The sequence below is a fragment of the Xenopus laevis genome, chromosome 3L (genome assembly GCF_017654675.1).
Source record: "Xenopus laevis strain J_2021 chromosome 3L, Xenopus_laevis_v10.1, whole genome shotgun sequence".
NCBI lineage: Eukaryota > Metazoa > Chordata > Amphibia > Anura > Pipidae > Xenopus > Xenopus laevis.
Genome location: NC_054375.1, coordinates 139568411 through 139587967, shown reverse-complemented (window position 1 = coordinate 139587967; position 19557 = coordinate 139568411). Strand labels below are relative to the sequence as shown.

The window sequence follows — 19557 nt, the reverse complement described above, 5'->3', positions numbered from 1 at the left end:
GAATCTGCTTGTGATGGGCAGTTGGTAAATCCTATCATCCAGTATAACCTAATACAAATCATGCAGCAGATCTGGTCATGTGCTCAACTGCTGAAAGACACAACCTATGCTTTCACTTGCCAGTACTTGTGTGTATATTATTTATTCATCCATCTGCTTCACTGTATAAATTTGCTGTGGCATTAAAGGGGACCCGTCACCCAAAAAAAATATTCAAAATCCTATTTTATCACATTAGTCAAGCAAAATGAATTTTAATTACACTATATAAATGATTTGAATCTTGTTTCCTTCAGTCTGGGAATTCATAATTATAACAAGCAGGCAGGAGCCATTTTGTGGACACTGTTATTAAGACAAATCTTGTATCATCTCAGAATCTTGTTTGTGCACCAGAATGGGGGACCTGATGTCCATCCCCATGTCCTGGTTACACATTTAAACGATGAAGAGAGTGGGGGGAATGTGATAGGGATGCACCAAATCCAGGATTCGGTTCGGGATTCAGCCAGGATTCTGCCTTTTTCAGCAGGATTCTGATTCAGCCGAATCCTTCTACCCGGCCGAACTGAATCCAAATTTGTATATGCAAATTAGGGGTGGGGATGGAAATCGCGTGACTTTTTGTCACAAAACAAGGAAGTAAAACCTGTTTTCCCCTTCCCATCCCTCGGTATTCGGCCAAATCTTTGGCGAAGGATTCGGGGGTTCAGCCAAATCCAAAATAGTGGATTTGGTGCATCCCTAGAATGTGAGGAGAGCAGTGACATCTAGGAAAGTGCTGAATGGAAAGTGAAAGTAATTGTCTGCCTAAGGCATAGAGGAGGGGCAGCCAATATTTGATTGACAGCTGAGATTTTTAAATGAGCTTACAACAGCTATGAATGCTTTAATAAAAAATAGAAATTGGATTTTATGTTTAATTTGAAAAGGACCTTTATTATACAGCTTTTTGTGTCTGGGTGACAGGTCCCCTTTAAGACACTTTTTTTAGGTATTCTATCTAAGCCAGTGGTTTTCAGGCCTACTTGGTTCAACACCTCTAGGGGGTGCAACGTTCATGATCTTAGCTTAGAACAAGGGATTTTTCCCCCTCTGAGGCAAATTGGAGAGACTTAAATAGGGGGGGGTTGCCTTCCTCTGGATCAATTAGCAGTTATGCAAGTTAAAAGGTTGAACTTGATTCACTTTAACTTACTATGTTACCATGTTACTTCTCTAAGCTAGGTACTAATGCACATACATTTTGAGGCCAGCGCACAAAACACATTGTGGGGAACTTGAAACTTTTTTGGTAAAAACATATCTGGGGACCGACATCCCTGACAGATTAAGGGGTGTCCCTTACTGTTCATTTAAAAACGCTTGCTTCCAGGTTCTGGATGAGCTCTGCAATAAGCTGTAGGGCACAACTCAGTCTGGCACAAGGTTCATTGCAGCCTGCACCCACCACCGGCTCATAATTTGGGCACAAGTTAGTAACAAATAGGGGGTGGGGAGAGGGCACACCTACGTTTCTCCTCCAATTCGCCCTTCAAGAATAAAGTGTTGGCAAAGGCACTCGTGCTGTATTCATTTGGACAGACACATGTCTCTCCCCTCCACTTTTTGAGCACAGAGACTAGAAATTTTTCTACCTGCAAGGCTCAAAATGCAAGAAACATGGGGGCAAATCCCCTAATCGGCACAAATTCGCTAGCGACCGCTTTGCCCACTTCGCAACACTTCACCAGAGCGAAAATTCAGTTGGTGTTAGAGTGCGAAGCAACGCTAGCGTTGATATCCTTCGCTAGCGAAGTGACGCCTGCACCCGTGATGTCATGCTGGCGAATTTTCACTAGCGTTAGTTACTTTGCCCTTTAGGGAATCTGCCCCATGGAGGCTTGTGCTTTATTTTGCTCCCTGCCCTGCAGAAAGTGACCCACCCACTTATCTGCACAATTGGGCCAGATTCAATTTGGTGACAAGCTTATATCCTAAATCAATTCCAAATGGCCTCATACTGCCAGATGCAATTCAACGAGAAAAACGTATTTAAAGGAACAGTAACATGAAAATAGTATTTTAAAGTAATAAAAATATAATGTACTGTTGCCCTGCACTGGTAAAACTGGTGTGTTTGCTTCAGAAACATCTGTTATCTGTTATCCACTTTAACCCGTGCCATATAGCCTTTTAACAATTTCCGCCATTGCTACACAGCAGCTTGTTTATATGAACTATAGTAGTGTTTCTGAAGCAAATACACCAGTCATTGAAAGCTGAAAGGAGAAAAGTCACAGGATACACAGCTGATAACAGATAAGCTCTGTAGTATACAGTTCAATGGGATTCCTCAGAACATATCCGTTATCTACTGTGTATCCTGTGCTTGAATGGCTGCCCCCATTGCTACGCAGCAGCTTGTTTGTATAAACTATAGTAGTGTTTCTGGAGCAAACACATCAGTTTTACCAGTGCAGGGCAACAGTACATGATATTTTCATAATTTTAAAGCACTTTAATTTTTTGGTATTACTGTTCCTTTAATTGGTTATCGCATGAAAACTCTATTGAAGTCTATAGGGAAAACTGAATTAGGAGAAAAGTTTATTCTCCTCTAAATGAACCTCGTCCATAACTTTTCATGTTATAAATCATAAAATGAAATGTTTTCATTGATTAGAATCTGACTATTGTTTTAAAGTGTGCACTAAAGCTCATTTTTGCACCCACAGCCAAAAATATAATTAAGAGGAGCGCACTACTCTCGCATGCTTTCTGCATTATAAATGAGCTCATTTACTCTGGAAATATTTCTCTGCAGGTGCTCGAAGGGACAGAACTATTTGTGGAGCTGTCAGGAAATCTGGTACCGTTAAAGAAAGCAACTCAGCAAAGAAGTTTTATTTTCCACGCATTCAAAGAGAACAGATTGCCGCTACCTATTAAGGTGAGACATAATAAAATTGTGTTATCCTTCCCATGCAAAAATGTACAGAATAAAGTATTATGCAGTGCTCTTGGAATATAGATAGCTTGCATTTAGCATGTCTCCATGTCTGCACTGGGGATACTCATCAAACTATTGCAAACTGGCCAGACAGTGACTGCAATTTGACCAAAATCCCTAATTTAGATCAAAGAAAATTTTGGGAGGGCGGAGTTTAAGGTGCCCTAAATTGCCCCAAATTTACTGGTAACCACCAACTACATTTGGTTACTTGATTCAGGACTGTCCTGCCTAAATGACAGTATGGGAGATGATTTGCAAGCGTGGCAGATTGGGTATGGTGTTTTTTTAGATGCATTTAACAAGAACATTTTAACAAACCCTAACATTCAGCAAAATATGTGTCCATAAACATATGCCTTATGTGCAGTATGAAGAGGGATGATCCTGTGTTTTCTTTTTGTTGTGAATCTGGTCAAACAAAAAGTGTTATCTTTTGAGACAGAAGAAGAGGGGGCATGCTTTTCAGCACCGGGCCAGGTCGGCCAGTCACCCTAGGCAACAGGCTGGTCATGTGGCCTCCAATGCCCTGGCACACACGCACACAAGCAAATAGGCACACACAGTCCCTCTCAGCCGGAAACAGCCAGCATGAGAGAGGAGAGAGGGAACCGAACTAGGGGTAGGAGGCAGAGAACTTTAAGTAGAACTAAAGACTAAAAATTAATATGGCTAAAAATGGCATATTTTATATAATAAACTTATTGCACGAGGCTAAAGTTTCAGCTTGTCAATAGCAGCAATGATCCAGGACTTCAGACTTGTCACAGGGGGTCACCATCTTGGAAAGTGTCTGTGACACTCACATGCTCAGTGGGTTCTGATTGGCTGTTGAGAAGCTAAGCTTAGGGGTCGTCACTAATTATCCAGCAGAAAATGAGGTTGGCTGATGCTACAGGGCTGATTATTAAATTCTGATGCTAATTGCACTGGTTTCTGTGCTGCCATGTAGTAATTATCTGTATTAATTACTAATCAGCCTTATATTGTGACATTTCTATTCTATATGTACTGTATATTTTGAGTGGGTCCCTAAGCTACTTTAGTTAGGCTTTAGTTCTCCTTTAACATCCGTGCCTGGCGCCCCCCCAGCATTGCACCCTAGGCACGTTCCTACTCTGCCTACCCCTAGTTCCAGCCCTGTTGCTTTTGCCTCTTCTTAGATATTAAAATATATTTAATCAATTGAAAGGCAAAGTTTCAACTCTCGAAATCAACCTACATTCCTCCGTAGGGCAAAAGTTGTAGTATACATTTCTGTGTCTGTCTTAGCCATGGCCCACATGTCTAAAGGGTATTCACATACTTATGCCTCTGCTGGGCTAAACTGTCAGGCTGAAAATTCCAGGCATTGGAAAAGACACTGGAAAAGAAGCAAAGGAGAAGGAAAGGTAAAAACTTATAAGAAAAGTCCACCTAAATTTACCAGTAAACCCTTAAAGGGGTTGTTCACCTTTGAGATAACTTTTAGTATGATGTAGAGAGTTATATTCTGAGACAATTTGCAATTTGTTTTCATTTTTTATTATTGAAGGTTTTTGAGTTATTTAGCTTTTTATTCAGCAGCTCTTCAATTTGCATGTTAAACAATCTGGTAACTGGGGTCCAAATTACCCTAGCAACCATGCATTGATTTGAATACGGGACTGGAATATGAATAGGAGAGGGTCTGAACAGAAGGATCAGTAAAAAAAAAGTAACAATAACAATACATTTGTAGCCTTACAGAGCATTTGTTTTTTAAAAGGGAGTCAGCGACTCACATTTGAAAACTGCAAAGAGTCAGAAGAATAAGGCAAATAATTGTAAAACTATCAAATATAAATAATGAAAACCAATTGAAAAGTTTCTTAGAATTGCCCCTTCTATAATATAATATGTTACTTTAATGGTGAACCACCTCTTTAAAGTAGTCCTCTGTCAAAATGAAACAGCATTTCTTTCCTTCTATTGTGTACTCATGGGCTTCTGTATCAGACTTTCTGTTTTCAGCTTAAACCTCCTTGCCCTGGGTGTGAGCATGCTCAGTTTGCTCCTCTACCCCCTCCCTCACTTCGATACTGTAATCTGAGCCCAGAGCTATAAGTGAGCAGGGAGAAACTCAGGCAGGAAGTGATGCCACACCAAGCTAATACTGCAGCTGCTATCCTAAACAAACAGAATCTTTTACTCAGGTATGGTAAAACAGTCTACAGAATAAATATAGCATTCTAGCTTGCACTATTGCAGCTAATCTATTGGCAATAAAATGCCTCCATAGTTTTCATTCTCCTTAAAGGCACCTACAAATTACCCTAAACCTGGGAATAAATGTATATGTTTCTGCAGCAGAATGAAATTGAAGGGGCTCCATTAGTTGGCTGCTATGCAGAGTTCTGGTATATAAAATCTAAAATATTCAATGCTGTTTCCTGTGCTGAAGATTCCTCCTAGATTTCACAAATGTTCAAGGAGCATTTTGAATATATAACATAGGGGACTTCCAAAACACACTGTGCCATATAAAGGATTACCTCTAAACAGTGATCCCCAACCAGTAGCTTGTGAGCAACAAGTTGCTCTCCGACCCCTTGGATTGAGTGCTTATTTTTGGATTACTGATTTGGAGGCAAGTTTTTGTTGCATAAAAACCGCATGTACTGCCAAACAAAGCCTTGTGACAGTCCACATAGGGGCTACCAAATGGCTAATCACAGGCCTAATTTGGCATCCTAAGAACATTTTTTATGCTAGCGTTGCTCCCCAACTCCTTTAACATCTGAATGTTGCTCATGGGTTCAAAAGGTTGGGGATCCCTGCTCTAAAGTAATAGTTACAGCCTACTACAATGAGATGGCACGTCCCATATCAGAGTGGAAAGAAAGTCTGTGTTTAGTGCCTGGCAGATTTATTTCTGGAGCATTTACTGGGTCTCTAATTGTGCTCTTGCCTTGTTATTCCACAGGTACGCGACAGCAGCCGGGAGCCATGTGGATCTTTGTCCTTCTTACGCAAATCCATGAAATATGAATCATCCCAACAAGTGCTGTGTCACCTAAATGTCACAATGCCACAGTATACCCAGGTGATGATGAATTTGTGATCCTCCGGTGTGTATCTGGGAAAGCTGAGTTCATGATTTGAATTTAGCTCAAGGATTCACATCTTGTAATAATGCAAGGTTATGGTATAATGGAATAAAACCTTGGGTAGACCTATTCAGGAGTTATGATAATATTATTTGGTCTTTTAATGCTTATGAACATGATGGGACATTTATTTGAGGACTGTATAGCTGTTCTTTGCTTTTATCATATTGTCATATTGTGTAAATATGTAGCTGTGCATCATTAACTTAAGGTTGTTTATGGGGTTTATTTATTAAAATCCAAATGTTAAAATCTGGAAAAAAATTAGGTTTTTTTTTTTTACTAGAAAACCTGAATCTTTAGAGGGGGAAAAAACTAGAATTTTTCAAGATTTTTTATACCCTGATGCTACAAAAAGCCCAAGTCCGGAAATCCACCAGCTCAGACCTGTCAAGGTCCTATATAAGTAAATGTGAGAGTTAGTGATGTGCGGGTCGGGATTTCCCCTCACCCGACCCTAAGCCGCCCTTCCCTTAGCCTGCCCGCATCCGCGCTTTCGGGTTGCTTTGAGAGACCCGCGCAGGGCTATAAAAGACGAACCCGGAAGCCGGCATTTGACCCTCGAAGAAGCGTGTGAGGTCGGGCCAAACCTGCCCGACCTGCGCGTAAACCCACGGGTCCCACGGGTATCGGGCCGGCCCGCGCATCACTAGTGAGAGTCACCTGTCTCAATTTGAAGTTTTTGTGCTTTTGTGCTGGGTTTAGCCCAAAAATCCTACTTTCAGGGTTTTTGGGCAAAAAAATTAAAAACTTTGAGCAATTCAGGCAAAAAGTCTGAAAAATTCAAGTTTTCGCTCGATTTTCGAGTTTTTCCACAATCCACAATCCAATTAAATCAAGTTTTTTTATTAGTAAATATTGCTGAAATCGGGCATGGGAGTCTGGTTGTGTTGTTTTTTTAATAAAATATGAGATAAATTCAGATTTTAGTAAATAACCCCCTGAATGTGTTGCCCTTTGGATACACATCTTATTGTGTAAGCTTGTCGTAAAGTAGTGTTTCGTTTGACCTGTCACATTGGTGGTTGTTTTAATTTTTGTTGCTGTGCTGCCTTAGTTTGTGAATACTTGTCCTGCACTTTATTTTGTCATTTAGGGGCAGATTCATTAAGGTTCCAGTTGTGTTTTCCAGAAAAATTTTGGGTTAAAAAAAAGAAAATTAAATTTTTCAAGATTTATTATAACCCGACCCTGGAAGCTCGAATATGAAAATACACCATCTAAAACCTGTCGAGGTCATGTAGGAGTCAATGGCAGAGTTCCCTTGAACTGGTTTTTTTCTGAGTGTTTTGCCCAAAAACTCAAATGAATTGAGTTTTTTCCAGCTGAAAACTCAATCAATTTGAGTTACTGAATTTTTATACAATGTACCTGCTTTATAGTTGGTATTTTGCATTTTTCAGCATTCTTTTTTTTGTTTTTAATTCTAATCATAATTGATATTCATATCTATTGTAATTTTTACTTAATAGCAAACTGAATATATATATATTTATATATATATTTATATATATATATATATATTTGCAAAATATACATTCAGGGGCAGATTTATCAAGGGTCGAATTTCGAAGTAATGGTAGTTTTTTGAACTCCATAACTTCTAAAATGGAATAAAAAAAGACCAACCGAAATTTATTTAAAAAAATTACGTTTTTTTTTTCTGCGGGTGAATTCAATCATTCGAATCGAAGTAAGATTGTATTGACTCCAAATAGGTCATAGGAGGTCCCCCATAGGCTAAAACAGCAGTTCGGCAGGTTTTAGATGGCAAATGTTCGAAGTTTTGAAGAGACAGTACATGATAAATTTCTATATTTGATTTTTCAATTTTTTTCGAATTCAAATCAAATTTGGACTATTCCATAGTTGAATAGAGTTTGGCATCTAGGAAATAATGTGGGAATCGTTTATTATGTGCATGGAATTCCTTCTCTTCATAATGTATGTATATTAGAAATCTTACTGCATGCATAAACATGTGTAACAAATAGGACTATACAAAGTAACAACTTCACCCAATTATGATTTTCAAGCCTTATTTACAAAAACTAGGTCGAGATGCAAAAACAGCAGCACACCACACATGTTTTCCACACTTTCACACCGTGCTGTGTCCTAAAACACAACTTTTTGAGCTACTAGCAAGGAAAACTATACCTTTATTATATCATGTTTTATTCAGTTAAGTTGTTTTGAGTTCAGTTAAAAGCCCGACCAGAAAAATTTAAGCTTTAATAAATAACCCCCAATGCTGATACATTTCTCAGCAGCATCTCTGGAGTATTAGCAACTATTGTATCAATTCTAACAGCTGCCTGTAATGAAACCCAGAGATTCTGCTCAGCAGGGAAATGTATCAACTGATTCAGAAGGTGAAAAATGACACTTTACACATCTATATTAGAAAAACTGTCACAAATAGAATGTGATTTAAAAAGTTTTTATTTCTGGTGAACTATCTGAAACCAACTGAACTTACAAAAGTGTTTGAAGATGAACATCCCCTTCAAGTTAATCAAAGAATCTTACCAAACTGGAATATATATATATATATATTGTGTTTCTACAGGGCCAAGGCAGCCTAGACAGAAGGAGGACGCTAACCCCACTAGCTCTAAGGGAGAGATACAACCGGCTGAATGATAGCACAAGAAGTAAGAATATATATAAGTCTGCAGGAGACATTGAGGCTGCTGGAGGGGAAAGGGGGAGATTGAGCATCAATGGCATTAAAGGAACAGTCAATGTAAAAATAAAAACTGAGCAAAATAAAACATGTTTCTAATATAGTTAGTTAGCCAAAAACATAATGTATAAAGGCTGGAGTGACTGGATGTCTAACATAATAGCCAGAATACTACTTCCTGCATTGCAGCTCTCTTGGTTTCCACTGATTGGGTACCAGGCAGTAACCAATCAGTGACTTGGGGGGGGCACATGGGTCATATCTGTTGCTTTTGAATCTGAGCTGAATGCTGAGGATCAATTGCAAACAGTTATGTCCCATATGGCCCCCCTTCATGTCACTGACTCAGGGCCGCTTCTGCCATGAGGGAAGGTGCGAGCGGGCAGTTACAAGGGGTGGCAAAAAGCCGCCTCTTGTAACTTTAAGAGTCGAACGTCCGAGTTTTAACCCAGAAAGACGCAAATTTTTAACCGCAGAGTGGGAGAGGAGGGGGGCGGCAGCAGCCCCAGAATCGGCGCTGCACTGACTAAAGCTCCCCATAGACGCGACGATTCTTCTTGCCGAACGACCGATTTTAGGGAAGCCCGACCAATTATCGTGTGGTTAGTGGTATTCGAACGATCGTACATCTTACGATTTTTCGGCATCTGTCGGGAAATTGATCGGCCAGGTCAAAAAATCTTTGTCGGTCCCAGTGCAATCTCTCTATGTTTGCAGGGCCAAGCAGACAGCTCCCCTTTGTTTTCCTGGTAAATTGGTCTTTTTAGTTGATGGTAAATTCGTACAATCGTACGATCGTTCTGAGAAGATCGTGGTCTCACGATCAGGATCTGATCTTTTAAAAATCTCAACATCTATGGCCAGCTTAACTCAGAGTTAGAGAGCTGAAAAGCAGGAAGTAGTGTTCTGGCTATTATGTTAGACATCAGTCACTCCAGCCTTTATACATTACATTTTTGGCTAACTAACTATATTAGAAAATTTTTTATTTTGCACAGCCTGTCTATTTACCCAGTTTTTATTTCTGCACTGAACTGTTCCTTTAAGGGCCAGATTTATCAAATGCATAGAGAAGAATTCTCAGAAGTTCCATATTACCCCATTTATCAAAACTTTCTCAACTGCCATCAACATTTTCGAAAAATATACCTGTCAGAAGGTGTTCTACTGCTTGGCACTGCCACTGTTACTTCTCTTTCCTGTATGTTCATCCATAGTAGCAGCACTCTGTTTCTCTTGTGCATTCACTCTTAAGCTAAGGTCACTGTATAGAACTGTGGGGTGGGGTGACACGGAGCCTCCGTTGAGCTGCACCAGGCTAGTGATCCTGAGAAAATGTGTACCTATTGATAAGTCAGGATTGTGGTAAAATCTCTTTTCGCATTCTCTTTGTGACGTTCTTATCTGTTTTCTTCCCCAGGTTCTCTCAGTGGCATTGACCGCCTTGATATGAAGATGGCTGTAATATCAGAACACCTGGGCCTCAGCTGGGCTGGTGAGCTAAACCTTCATTCACCCTGTCTCCAGAGAATAGACTTACTGGCACCAGCCACGGCAATTATAGTTCCCATAACTAAGCTTAGAGTTTGGAGAACTCTCTGTTATGTGTCCTTTATTTGTTTATGTCCTGGTTCAGCGTTGTCACTTTTCTTTTCCCAGAGCTGGCACGGGAGCTGCAGTTTGAGATGGATGAAATCAACAAGATTAGAGTGGAGAATCCAAACTCCTTGCTGGAACAGAGTGCTGCATTACTCCAATTATGGGCATCCCGCCAGGAACCCAGTCCAAAGAGTAGGTGCACTGTATCTAAGCCTAGACAGGGCCGGATTTACATAGCGGGTGCTCCTAGGCCCACTGCCGTTCATCACCCCTGTCCCCTCCCCTTTATTCGTGCAAATTTTCATCAGGACCTGAGCAATGGAGATTGGCGCACTCCCCTTTATTTGTGTATATTTTCATTGGGACCGGAGCAATGGGAATTGGCGCGCAGGAAATTTAAAAAACGATTGTATCTTCTGCAGATTCTCAGTGTTTTTGAACCAATGTGGGTGTGGTTGGGCAACATGCCACCCCCTAAAATCCTGCTGCCCTAGGCCCGGGCCTTGGTGGTCTTTCCTTAAATTCGGGCCTGAGCCTAGTGCTTGATTGCCATAATGGTCTAACAAGAAAACGACCAGGAGAAGTGCAAAGGTTTTGCACAGATTCTCAATTTGCTTATGATATGGTCAGTTGTCCTGCCTGCATGTCCCATATGGTATCTTATTTCTTGTTCTAAAATTTTGCTCAGCACAATGCTGTACTCAGATCTTAGTATGAATAAAAAAATAACTTTACCCATATGCTTCCATGGAATCCAGTACATGTAGTTAGAATGTATGAACAAATGCAGATTAAAAGAAAAACACTTGAGATGAACACCACCTTTAAGAGTTTAATGCAGCTTGGCTGGCTTTTATTAGGTACAAAATCAACCAATTTAGCATACTTACTTCACATCGGAATTAGCTGTCCCAATTCAACACCCACATTGGTGTACACAGTAGCACAGATTTCCAGCCTTGGACGTAACAAGTCACTTAGGAGGCGTTTCGGTTCTCTCTCCATTCATTTGGATCTCTCGCCAACACACACACACCCAGCACAAGGAGGAATCCATGGGCCCTGAGGTGTAGTCAAGGCCGCCATTATAAGTCACGGGGCCTCGTGCAACAAAATTTTCGGAGCCCCACCCATCCCGGCCCCCAAGCCCCACCCCAGATCCCGTCCACTCCATATCACAGTTAAAAGACCACACAGACATCAGCGCTAAAAAGTTATAAAAAGCTATTGTGTACCAGGGCCCCCCTATAAATTAAAAAAAAACTTTGGCACCAGGGTCCCCCATAAACATTTTTTTTAAAAAGCATTGGTGCCAGGGCCCTCCTTGCAAGTGAAAAAAAATTGGGGCCCCAAAGAACATTTTTTTAAAAAAACAATGGTGCCAGGGCCCCAATTACAAGTTAAAAAAAAATTGGGGCCCCAAAGAACATTTTTTTAAAAAAAACATTGGCGCCAGGGCCCCCCTTACAAGTTAAAAAAAATTGGGGCCCCAAAGAATATTTTTTAAAAAACATTGGCGCCAGGGCCTATAGAGTATTAAAATAATACATTGGTGGCCAGGGGATTAAAAAAAACACTCCTTCCGTGACTTTGGGTCTTTTCACTGCTTCAGGACTTCCATTTCGGCTGTTTCCGTGACTTCGGGTCTTTTCGCCTCTTCAGGACTTCAATTACGGATGTTTTCGTGACTTCGGGTCTTTTCAACGTTTCGGGACTTTGGCTTCGGCTATTTTTTTGCTTTGGGTCTTTTCGACGCTTTGGGACTTCTGAACTTTCGGCACTTCTGAACTTTCGGCACTTCCGCATTGCGGCTGTTCGGGACTTTGGAAGGAGGCGGCTCAGCTTTGGCGCTGTCAAGGAGGGCCCTGCACTTTCCAAAAGTTCAGCACTGCTGGCCCCCCTTGTAGTCCCACACCTTTTTTTATCTGCAGCTCACATGCACCCTAATTGCATGACTACCACTAGCTAGGCAGCTGCAAAACCCTTAGTGGAGTAAGGAATGGAAGTCCCACCCTGCACTGCTACAAAGTAGAAAATATCTATAATTAGCTGTAAATCTAATCACGCCTGGTAAAATATTGAGTTGTCAGAAATTGTAGGAATGACTGTTCTGAGCCATGAAACAAGAAATGCATCAATAAATCGTAGCTAGAGGTTGATGTCCTTATCATGCTAAATCAAAACTTGTTTTGATATTTGTGCATAAATCATTTGCTTGTTATGAATTAACACTCAGCACATTCCACTGTAATCAAACAACTTTCTAAGTCTGTATTTTTGACTGGGATCCTCAGTTCTTATTATTACTGTAGCTGCTCTGCTCTGGAATATCTCATGTACTTATGAGTATAAATTGGAATCCACACACTGCACTGAAGTATGAGACACCCTTATACTTTAGTGCAGCTATTTTCTATTTTATCAAACTCCAACTCTGCACCTGCTTTAAATCTCACCTGACACTAACACACCCAAGCTGCATTTACCTTCTTGGGTTTTCTTTTCCAAATTGTTGTTTTACAAACTGGAACTAAATTGGATTTAACTGGGATTTTTAGCAACCGACTTAGGGCTCTTACAGACGAGTGTTTAATGCTGCGCTCTCCTGCATTCCTTTTTTATGCGTTCAGCCGCAGGGGAGCGCAGGAGTAGACGCATTCAGCTTTTTTCATGTAGGCGCCGAATGCATGTTGAGATGCAACATGCTGCATTTTTCCTGCGTTTGGCGCCTACAATGACCTACTGTTAAGTGAAAAAGTAGCCCAAATACAGTATTTTTTAAAAATAAAAAATCTTTATTAGGACATACATTAGCCTATCATGAATCATGTCAGCCACACATTCTCAATCCAAATGAAGCAAGGGCTTTGATTGGCCCATTTCAGTTTCTTGGTTTCTTTGAACCTGTCTGAGGTCTCTTGCACACTCAAAGCAGGATCTCTTTAGAATTTCCTATATTGGGCTCCATCCATCTTGTTCTTAATCCTGACCCATTTCCCAGTTCCTACAGATGAAAAGCATCCTCGCAAAGTTATGCTATCATGATTCAAATTGGGAGATACTATTCTCAGGGTGAGGAACAATGTTTGCTTACTGTCATACATAGCTTTTTGAGCTAAGGCCAAAACAGGTTCTGATATTACAGTACATTTTTTAGCAATGGCTTTTTTCTCACCTCTCATCTAAAAAGCCCATCCACATGGAATATCTGGGGTATAGTTGTCCTATGGATATTTAAGCCACGGGTCTCTATATCTTTTATTACCACTGGATTTCTAGAGGCTTCTTAGCCAGTCATTGAGTAGGCAGCCCTGTTAGGGGGAGGGGGATGTGAATTAAGTAATGATTAATGTATAATTAGTTTGGCAGTAAGCCCTAAGTAAACTGTGAAGTATAAAATTGTTGGTAGTGAAAGGTGAATAAAGCAAGCAGGAACAGGAAATATGATGGCCAGTTTGGCAGTGATAGAGCAAAGGACAGCAGTCTAGGTCAGGAAGAGGTGAGGAGGAAAAAAAGTCACCACAATAAACTTGATCTGTTTATGAGAAAGTCTTCCATACCTCCTGTTGTAAGGTTACAGCCTTCTCTAGGTAGGTTCTTTCCATTTTTAAAAAATGGTTTTAATGATGCTCCTATGATGTTTATTTTATAACCCAACACTGGTGCTCCTCTAGAACTTTATCCAGGACTTATTTTGATAGCTCTTTTGTTTTCTTGATGATATTTGTTTAGATATGATTGCTAACTTCCCAGTAACAAGTGTGCCGTATTATTTTTAGCTTACATTTTAGGTGCATGCAGACAGACTTCAATCAACAAATTAATTGACTTATAAGAGCATATTGAGCATTTGAAAATAATGACCTGACTAAAAATTAAATAGCCATCGAGGGGGAATTACATAAAGCCCAAGACCATTTTAGGCGCTCATTTTATCTAAATATGTAATATCTGTCTCAGTGACAATATGTGTCTTTTAATGACAATGTTTTTATTAAAATTTTGTAAATGAAATGCCTTTCTGCCAATCTCTTGTACTTTGCAAATATGCACTTTAAACAGCACAATGTTTCTTATCCTCTAGTGGAGGACCTTTATACGGCACTAAGGAACATTGATCGAAACGAGATTGTCAACATGCTGGAAGGTCGTCAAAGCAGGTGTTTAAATGCAGACTGCCGCTACACTAACAGCGATGGATCTGTTTCTCCGTCCCTAAGGAATGGTATGTTCTTGTTAAATCAGCCGGATATAAGTTGATGGAAGTTATGAAAATACATAAGTATAGGATTTATTGTACAGCTAAAAGAAACACAGAGAACACAAGTGGTAGAAGGAATGAGTAAGGAGGCCAAAAGAAGGCAGAATGTGGCATATGGCCAGTCCATTTGTTGCGTTCCATCATAACTATAATATAGGTTAATGGGATTATGCTGATAAACTATAAGATCTTCATATCACATTCCCTTCTGGTGAAAACATGGTCATCTAACTATCATCTAAAGAAGTTTTAAATGCATCAATGTGAAGGCCGATATTTTCAGACATATTCTGTGTTCCACACATTGCTGCCTATTGACATTTTCCCAAAAAGGCCTTTCACATTCATGTTTTTTCTCCAAAATATGTGACAGGTGGATTACACTGAAGTAAATGGCAGACTGAATGGCCATGATCAGTCACTTCTCTGCCGGCTGAAAAAACAGTTGACAATACGCACCATTTGCCATAGCCCCGTATTAACATCTGACAGCAATCTCATTCTCACATCCACCCCAGGAAAAGTAATCAGGGACTTAATTGCATGTCTCTCAACCTCTCTTCTCTCTCTCTCTTCTTTGCTATGCTTATTCGTTCACCTCTGACCTCCCCATGCTACTCTCCTCCTTTTGTTAGTCAGATTACAGTTCCTCTCTGCAGCACACAGATCCCATTCTATTTACCCTAATATTCTGAGTCTTGTATGTCTTTTTCTAACATTTTAACCAAGCTTGACAATAGAAAAGCATCCATACGATCATTTTAAAAATATGGTAACATAATTCCTTCCTCTCCATAGAGCTTGCGGCAAATTGTTGAACTAAGGCAGTGATGAAATATTGCTCTATTGATATTTTATTTATAATTATTTTAATTACAGTTGTACATAGCTGATTTCTTTGGAGTAGCTAACCTACGTATGATGCTCCTATGAGGCCTCATGATATCTCCAAGTCACCTAGACACTGATTAAAAAGATAACTCGTCTTTAATTTAAGTTTTGGCTTGTTATCGATGGACATATTATAAGGAAAGTTTTATTTGATATTCATAATTTGTATGCATCATGAAAAAGCTGTCATGATGTCAGGTCACTGGTCCGAGCAACAACAAATCAAAGGATAGGCTACAATAAGCCTAGGGCCACACTTGGGTGGAAATCATCCAGTTAAAATCTGTAGGCCGATTTCTGTCTCTACTGAGAACAGCATCTTCTTTCATCTTCCGGAACCATTGTGAAGGCTCCAGCGTGAACACACGCTGAATTTCGGCACAAAATGTAAAGTCTCACAAGTCTTAAGCTCAAGTACCTCTTTCCCCAACACTGACAGCACCTAGGCAGCAGAAGACGAGAATGTGCACCTTGGATAAGGAATAGCTAGAACGAACAACAAACCCCATTATAGCTCACTCTAGGAGTAAATTAAACCTAGCAGTTGAGCAACGAGCAAAAGAGGTCTGAAGCTCCAACCAACATACACGTTAGAAATTCCAGAGAGCAGGACTAAAGCTGGCCATAGATGTGCAGATATAGCCTCATGTCTGACGAATAATCGATTGTTGCAATCTTTCTACTTATACCAACCATTCAGATGAAATAAAGTAAAAAGAAAAAAATCAGACCGTGTTCTGGCCATTAACTGACAGACAGCAATCGTACGAAAGTTTTATCTGACAAATAGTAGTGACAGTCTCCCATCGATATCATCAGATAGGCTATACATGCTCGCCATTGCATGAAAGGTGTTCGGGACGATTCACACACGGTCAGAAAATCGAAGATTGCTTCGAATTTATCTTTGCGTATATGGCCAGCTTAAGGTTAAGGAGAATTACTTTAAAACACCACCAGTGGCGGATTAAGGACATATGAGGCCCCTAGGCTACACTTTCCACAGGGCCCCCTTCTAGGGTACCACTTTTTTCCGTGACTCGTGCCACGGTTTTTTTTTTTTTAAGAAAAAGCTGACCACAATTTGCGAGTGGTCCAGTGATTGATCGGTGTTGGGAGGGGCTGCAGGAGAGTGCTGCTGTGTGGGTACCAGGATTACAGGCATGTAGGTATGTAGGCATGTATAGCTGTACACATATTGTCAATATGTATTTGCTCTCTCTGGGACCCATAGTTTTTGGCCACACAGCATCCAATCAGTGGCACTTTGATGTACCCTGAGCAAGGTAAGGTGCTAGCATGGGCAGTGGTTTCTGCTGCCTGCGGATCCCGGGCAGTGGCGTAACAGCTCGTCAAAGGGCCCTGGTACAGGATCGGGCCCTCCCCATATGAATCTTGTGCTGGAATACTGCAGGCGTGCACACTGTGCCTATACAGACTGTGCAGAAAGCTGGCACACTGGCAGCATATACACTGAGCACCTGAGCTGTAGATATAGCTACAACGAGATCTGGCATCCAATAACACCTGGCACAAACAGCTGGACATGAACCGACGCTGATTGATACCTCGACTGCATAGCCTACTGAGATTTGGCATTCCAGACTTGGCACCCCAAGGGCAACTGTCAGTACTGGGTGTTGGCAATCGAAAAGCACTGATGGATGTAGTGAGAACTGGCATTCCCCTGTATCCAGAGAGGGCACCTCTACTGTGTGTGGAGTTGTCACTTCACTAAAGGCTGGTACCTGGGCAGCACGGTGAACCTGCGGGTGCGAGGGAAGGACTGCACGATAATTGCAAGAAAAACCCATGGGCCCCTGACCACTAATGGTCCCCTAGGCTACAGCCTAGGCTAGCCTATTCGTTAATTCGCCCCTGGGCACCACTGTGAGGACACCGGATGAAAATACTCCCTTTAAGGGCAGTGACACATGGGAATATTTGTTGCCCTTGATAGCAATTTTTTAATACAGGTGACAAATCTTCCTCCCCAAAAATGCCTTGCCATTCGCTTACCTTGAAATACTCGCAAGTAATTTACTCTACTCGCAGTGCCATCCCGCCAGCAATTTAGATTCTAGCCCCAGTTTGTGGAGATTAGTCGCCCGAAGAAGAGGCGATTTGTTTCCAGCCAACTAAATCTCCCTGAATCTTCGCGTGTCTCTGCCCTAATGGAGATTTGGCACCCACTGTAGCGATTTTCTAGCAAAGGAAATGTCCCCGTGTCATTGCCCTAAGGTGACTTCTGTTGCTATCTAAGGATACATCTAATGTGGACAAAGCGAAGGTAACTGTTTTGTCCAGCAATGAAGCATCCTATATTTAGGATTTCAGTAAGAACTAGCACCCAAATTACTGAGAGTATGAACCTGAAAAATAGCACGGAAGCCTTTCCTACACTACCATCATGATGACCTACCTTAAAGATCCACTTGTTTGGTGAGACACGCATGCTTTTATCCATTCTTGTATGGTCACCTTTAGAGACAAAGTCCCATTATATGTGTTCTGCCTAGTAGCAGAGGCTGAAATGGTATAAACAAAAACAAGCCGTATAATAATTAAGTATGAGCAACCACATAGTTTAAATTACAATCCCAAAGGGTGGTTGTTATAACATAAATACGCAGAAGAACCTTATCATCATGACAGTCCTAAAGGTGAAATATTCTATCATGAACCCTCAAAAATAAAATAAATGCCAGTGCTTTAGATCAACTGCCAGCCACAAGCTTTACCTGGAATAGGGGGAGTAAATCAACCTCTTGTATTATGTGACGGTGTCCCTTCCTACTGCCTTCTAAAGAACAATCATACACAATACATTTATCACTCATGATTTCCTTTTTTCCCCCGTCTACTGGTTTTAAAGGGAAGACATTACCAAAATGTAACTTGAGCTTCATTCCCATAAATGTGTTTACTTGCACTGGTGGTCACATTTACCAGGCTGTTCAGCATACGTTAAAAAATATTAAAGATTTCAGAAGGCCCTTGCTAGTGCAGTAAAAAAACTGGTTGCCTGCACCACATGTAGAAGAAAACAGCATGCACTTTCTCTCTATATCTGGCACCAGGTAATCCCATTTAGTGCACCAGCACTGGGGGCAGCTGGGAAATTGACAAAATGTCTAGCCCCATGTCAGATTTCAAAATGGAATATAAAAAAATCTGTTTGCTCTTTTGAGAGATGGATTTCAGTGCAGAATTCTGCTGGAGCAGCACTATTAACTGATTTGTTTTGGAAAAAAACATGTTTTCCGATGACAGCATCCCTTTAAATTCTTTAGCATGTGATGAGAAGCTTCATCGCACTCAAAGCAAAAGCAAACCTTAAAAATAAGTGAATGTAAAATTGATGAGAGTGCTATTATAAGCACGTTTGCCATGTACATTCATTATTATTTGTTTTCATGCCAAGATATTAAGGATACATGTACTGATAATATTAATGAATTTTGTTACAACAGCGCCACCTTCCTGTCATTTTCTGACCAGTCTGACCACCAAATAGTCAAGGAAGTTGTCAGGAGAAAGAAAGAGGTTGCTCTGATGTTCTTCTACTTAGGAAAAAAAAATAGAAACCTTTCTTAAATCTTTCCTAACCAGAATAACATCAGAACAGCCTCTTTCTTTCTCCTGACAACTTCCTTTAATGGTCAGAAAATGACCAGCAGGTGGCGCTGTTGCAACAAAATTCATTCATATTAACAGGACATGTATACTGTAATATCTTGGAATGAAAAATAAAAAATAATGAATGTACATTGCAAAAGTTCTAAGAATAGCTCCCTCGTCAATTTTGCACTTATTTTTGAGGTTTACTTATCCTTCAATAATATCCATGACTATGCAGCCTGAGGCTTTTGGCACACAGGGAGATTTGTCTCCCACATTTAAATTTTCACTACCATTGGTGACAAATCTCCCCGGAATTGTTTCTAACTGGCCACACATTTAGTTAGGGTTGTTTTGTGCCCACGTGAAACAGAAA

At 40.6% G+C, this 19557-nt stretch overlaps 1 protein-coding gene across 15 annotated transcripts in view; it reads left to right on the top strand.

The window, feature by feature from the left end:
• The window catches only part of ank1.L (ankyrin 1 L homeolog), a 187507-nt gene that overhangs the window by 143304 nt on the left and 24646 nt on the right, over positions 1-19557 (top strand). For all 15 annotated transcript variants that reach the window (XM_041587082.1, XM_041587076.1, XM_041587075.1 and 12 more), the window contains 6 exons: positions 2807-2932; positions 5937-6056; positions 8693-8777; positions 10230-10304; positions 10469-10600; positions 14493-14633. In XM_041587082.1, coding sequence (XP_041443016.1) covers positions 2807-2932; positions 5937-6056; positions 8693-8777; positions 10230-10304; positions 10469-10600; positions 14493-14633 — 679 coding nt within the window. The remainder of the gene's footprint in view (positions 1-2806; positions 2933-5936; positions 6057-8692; positions 8778-10229; positions 10305-10468; positions 10601-14492; positions 14634-19557) is intronic.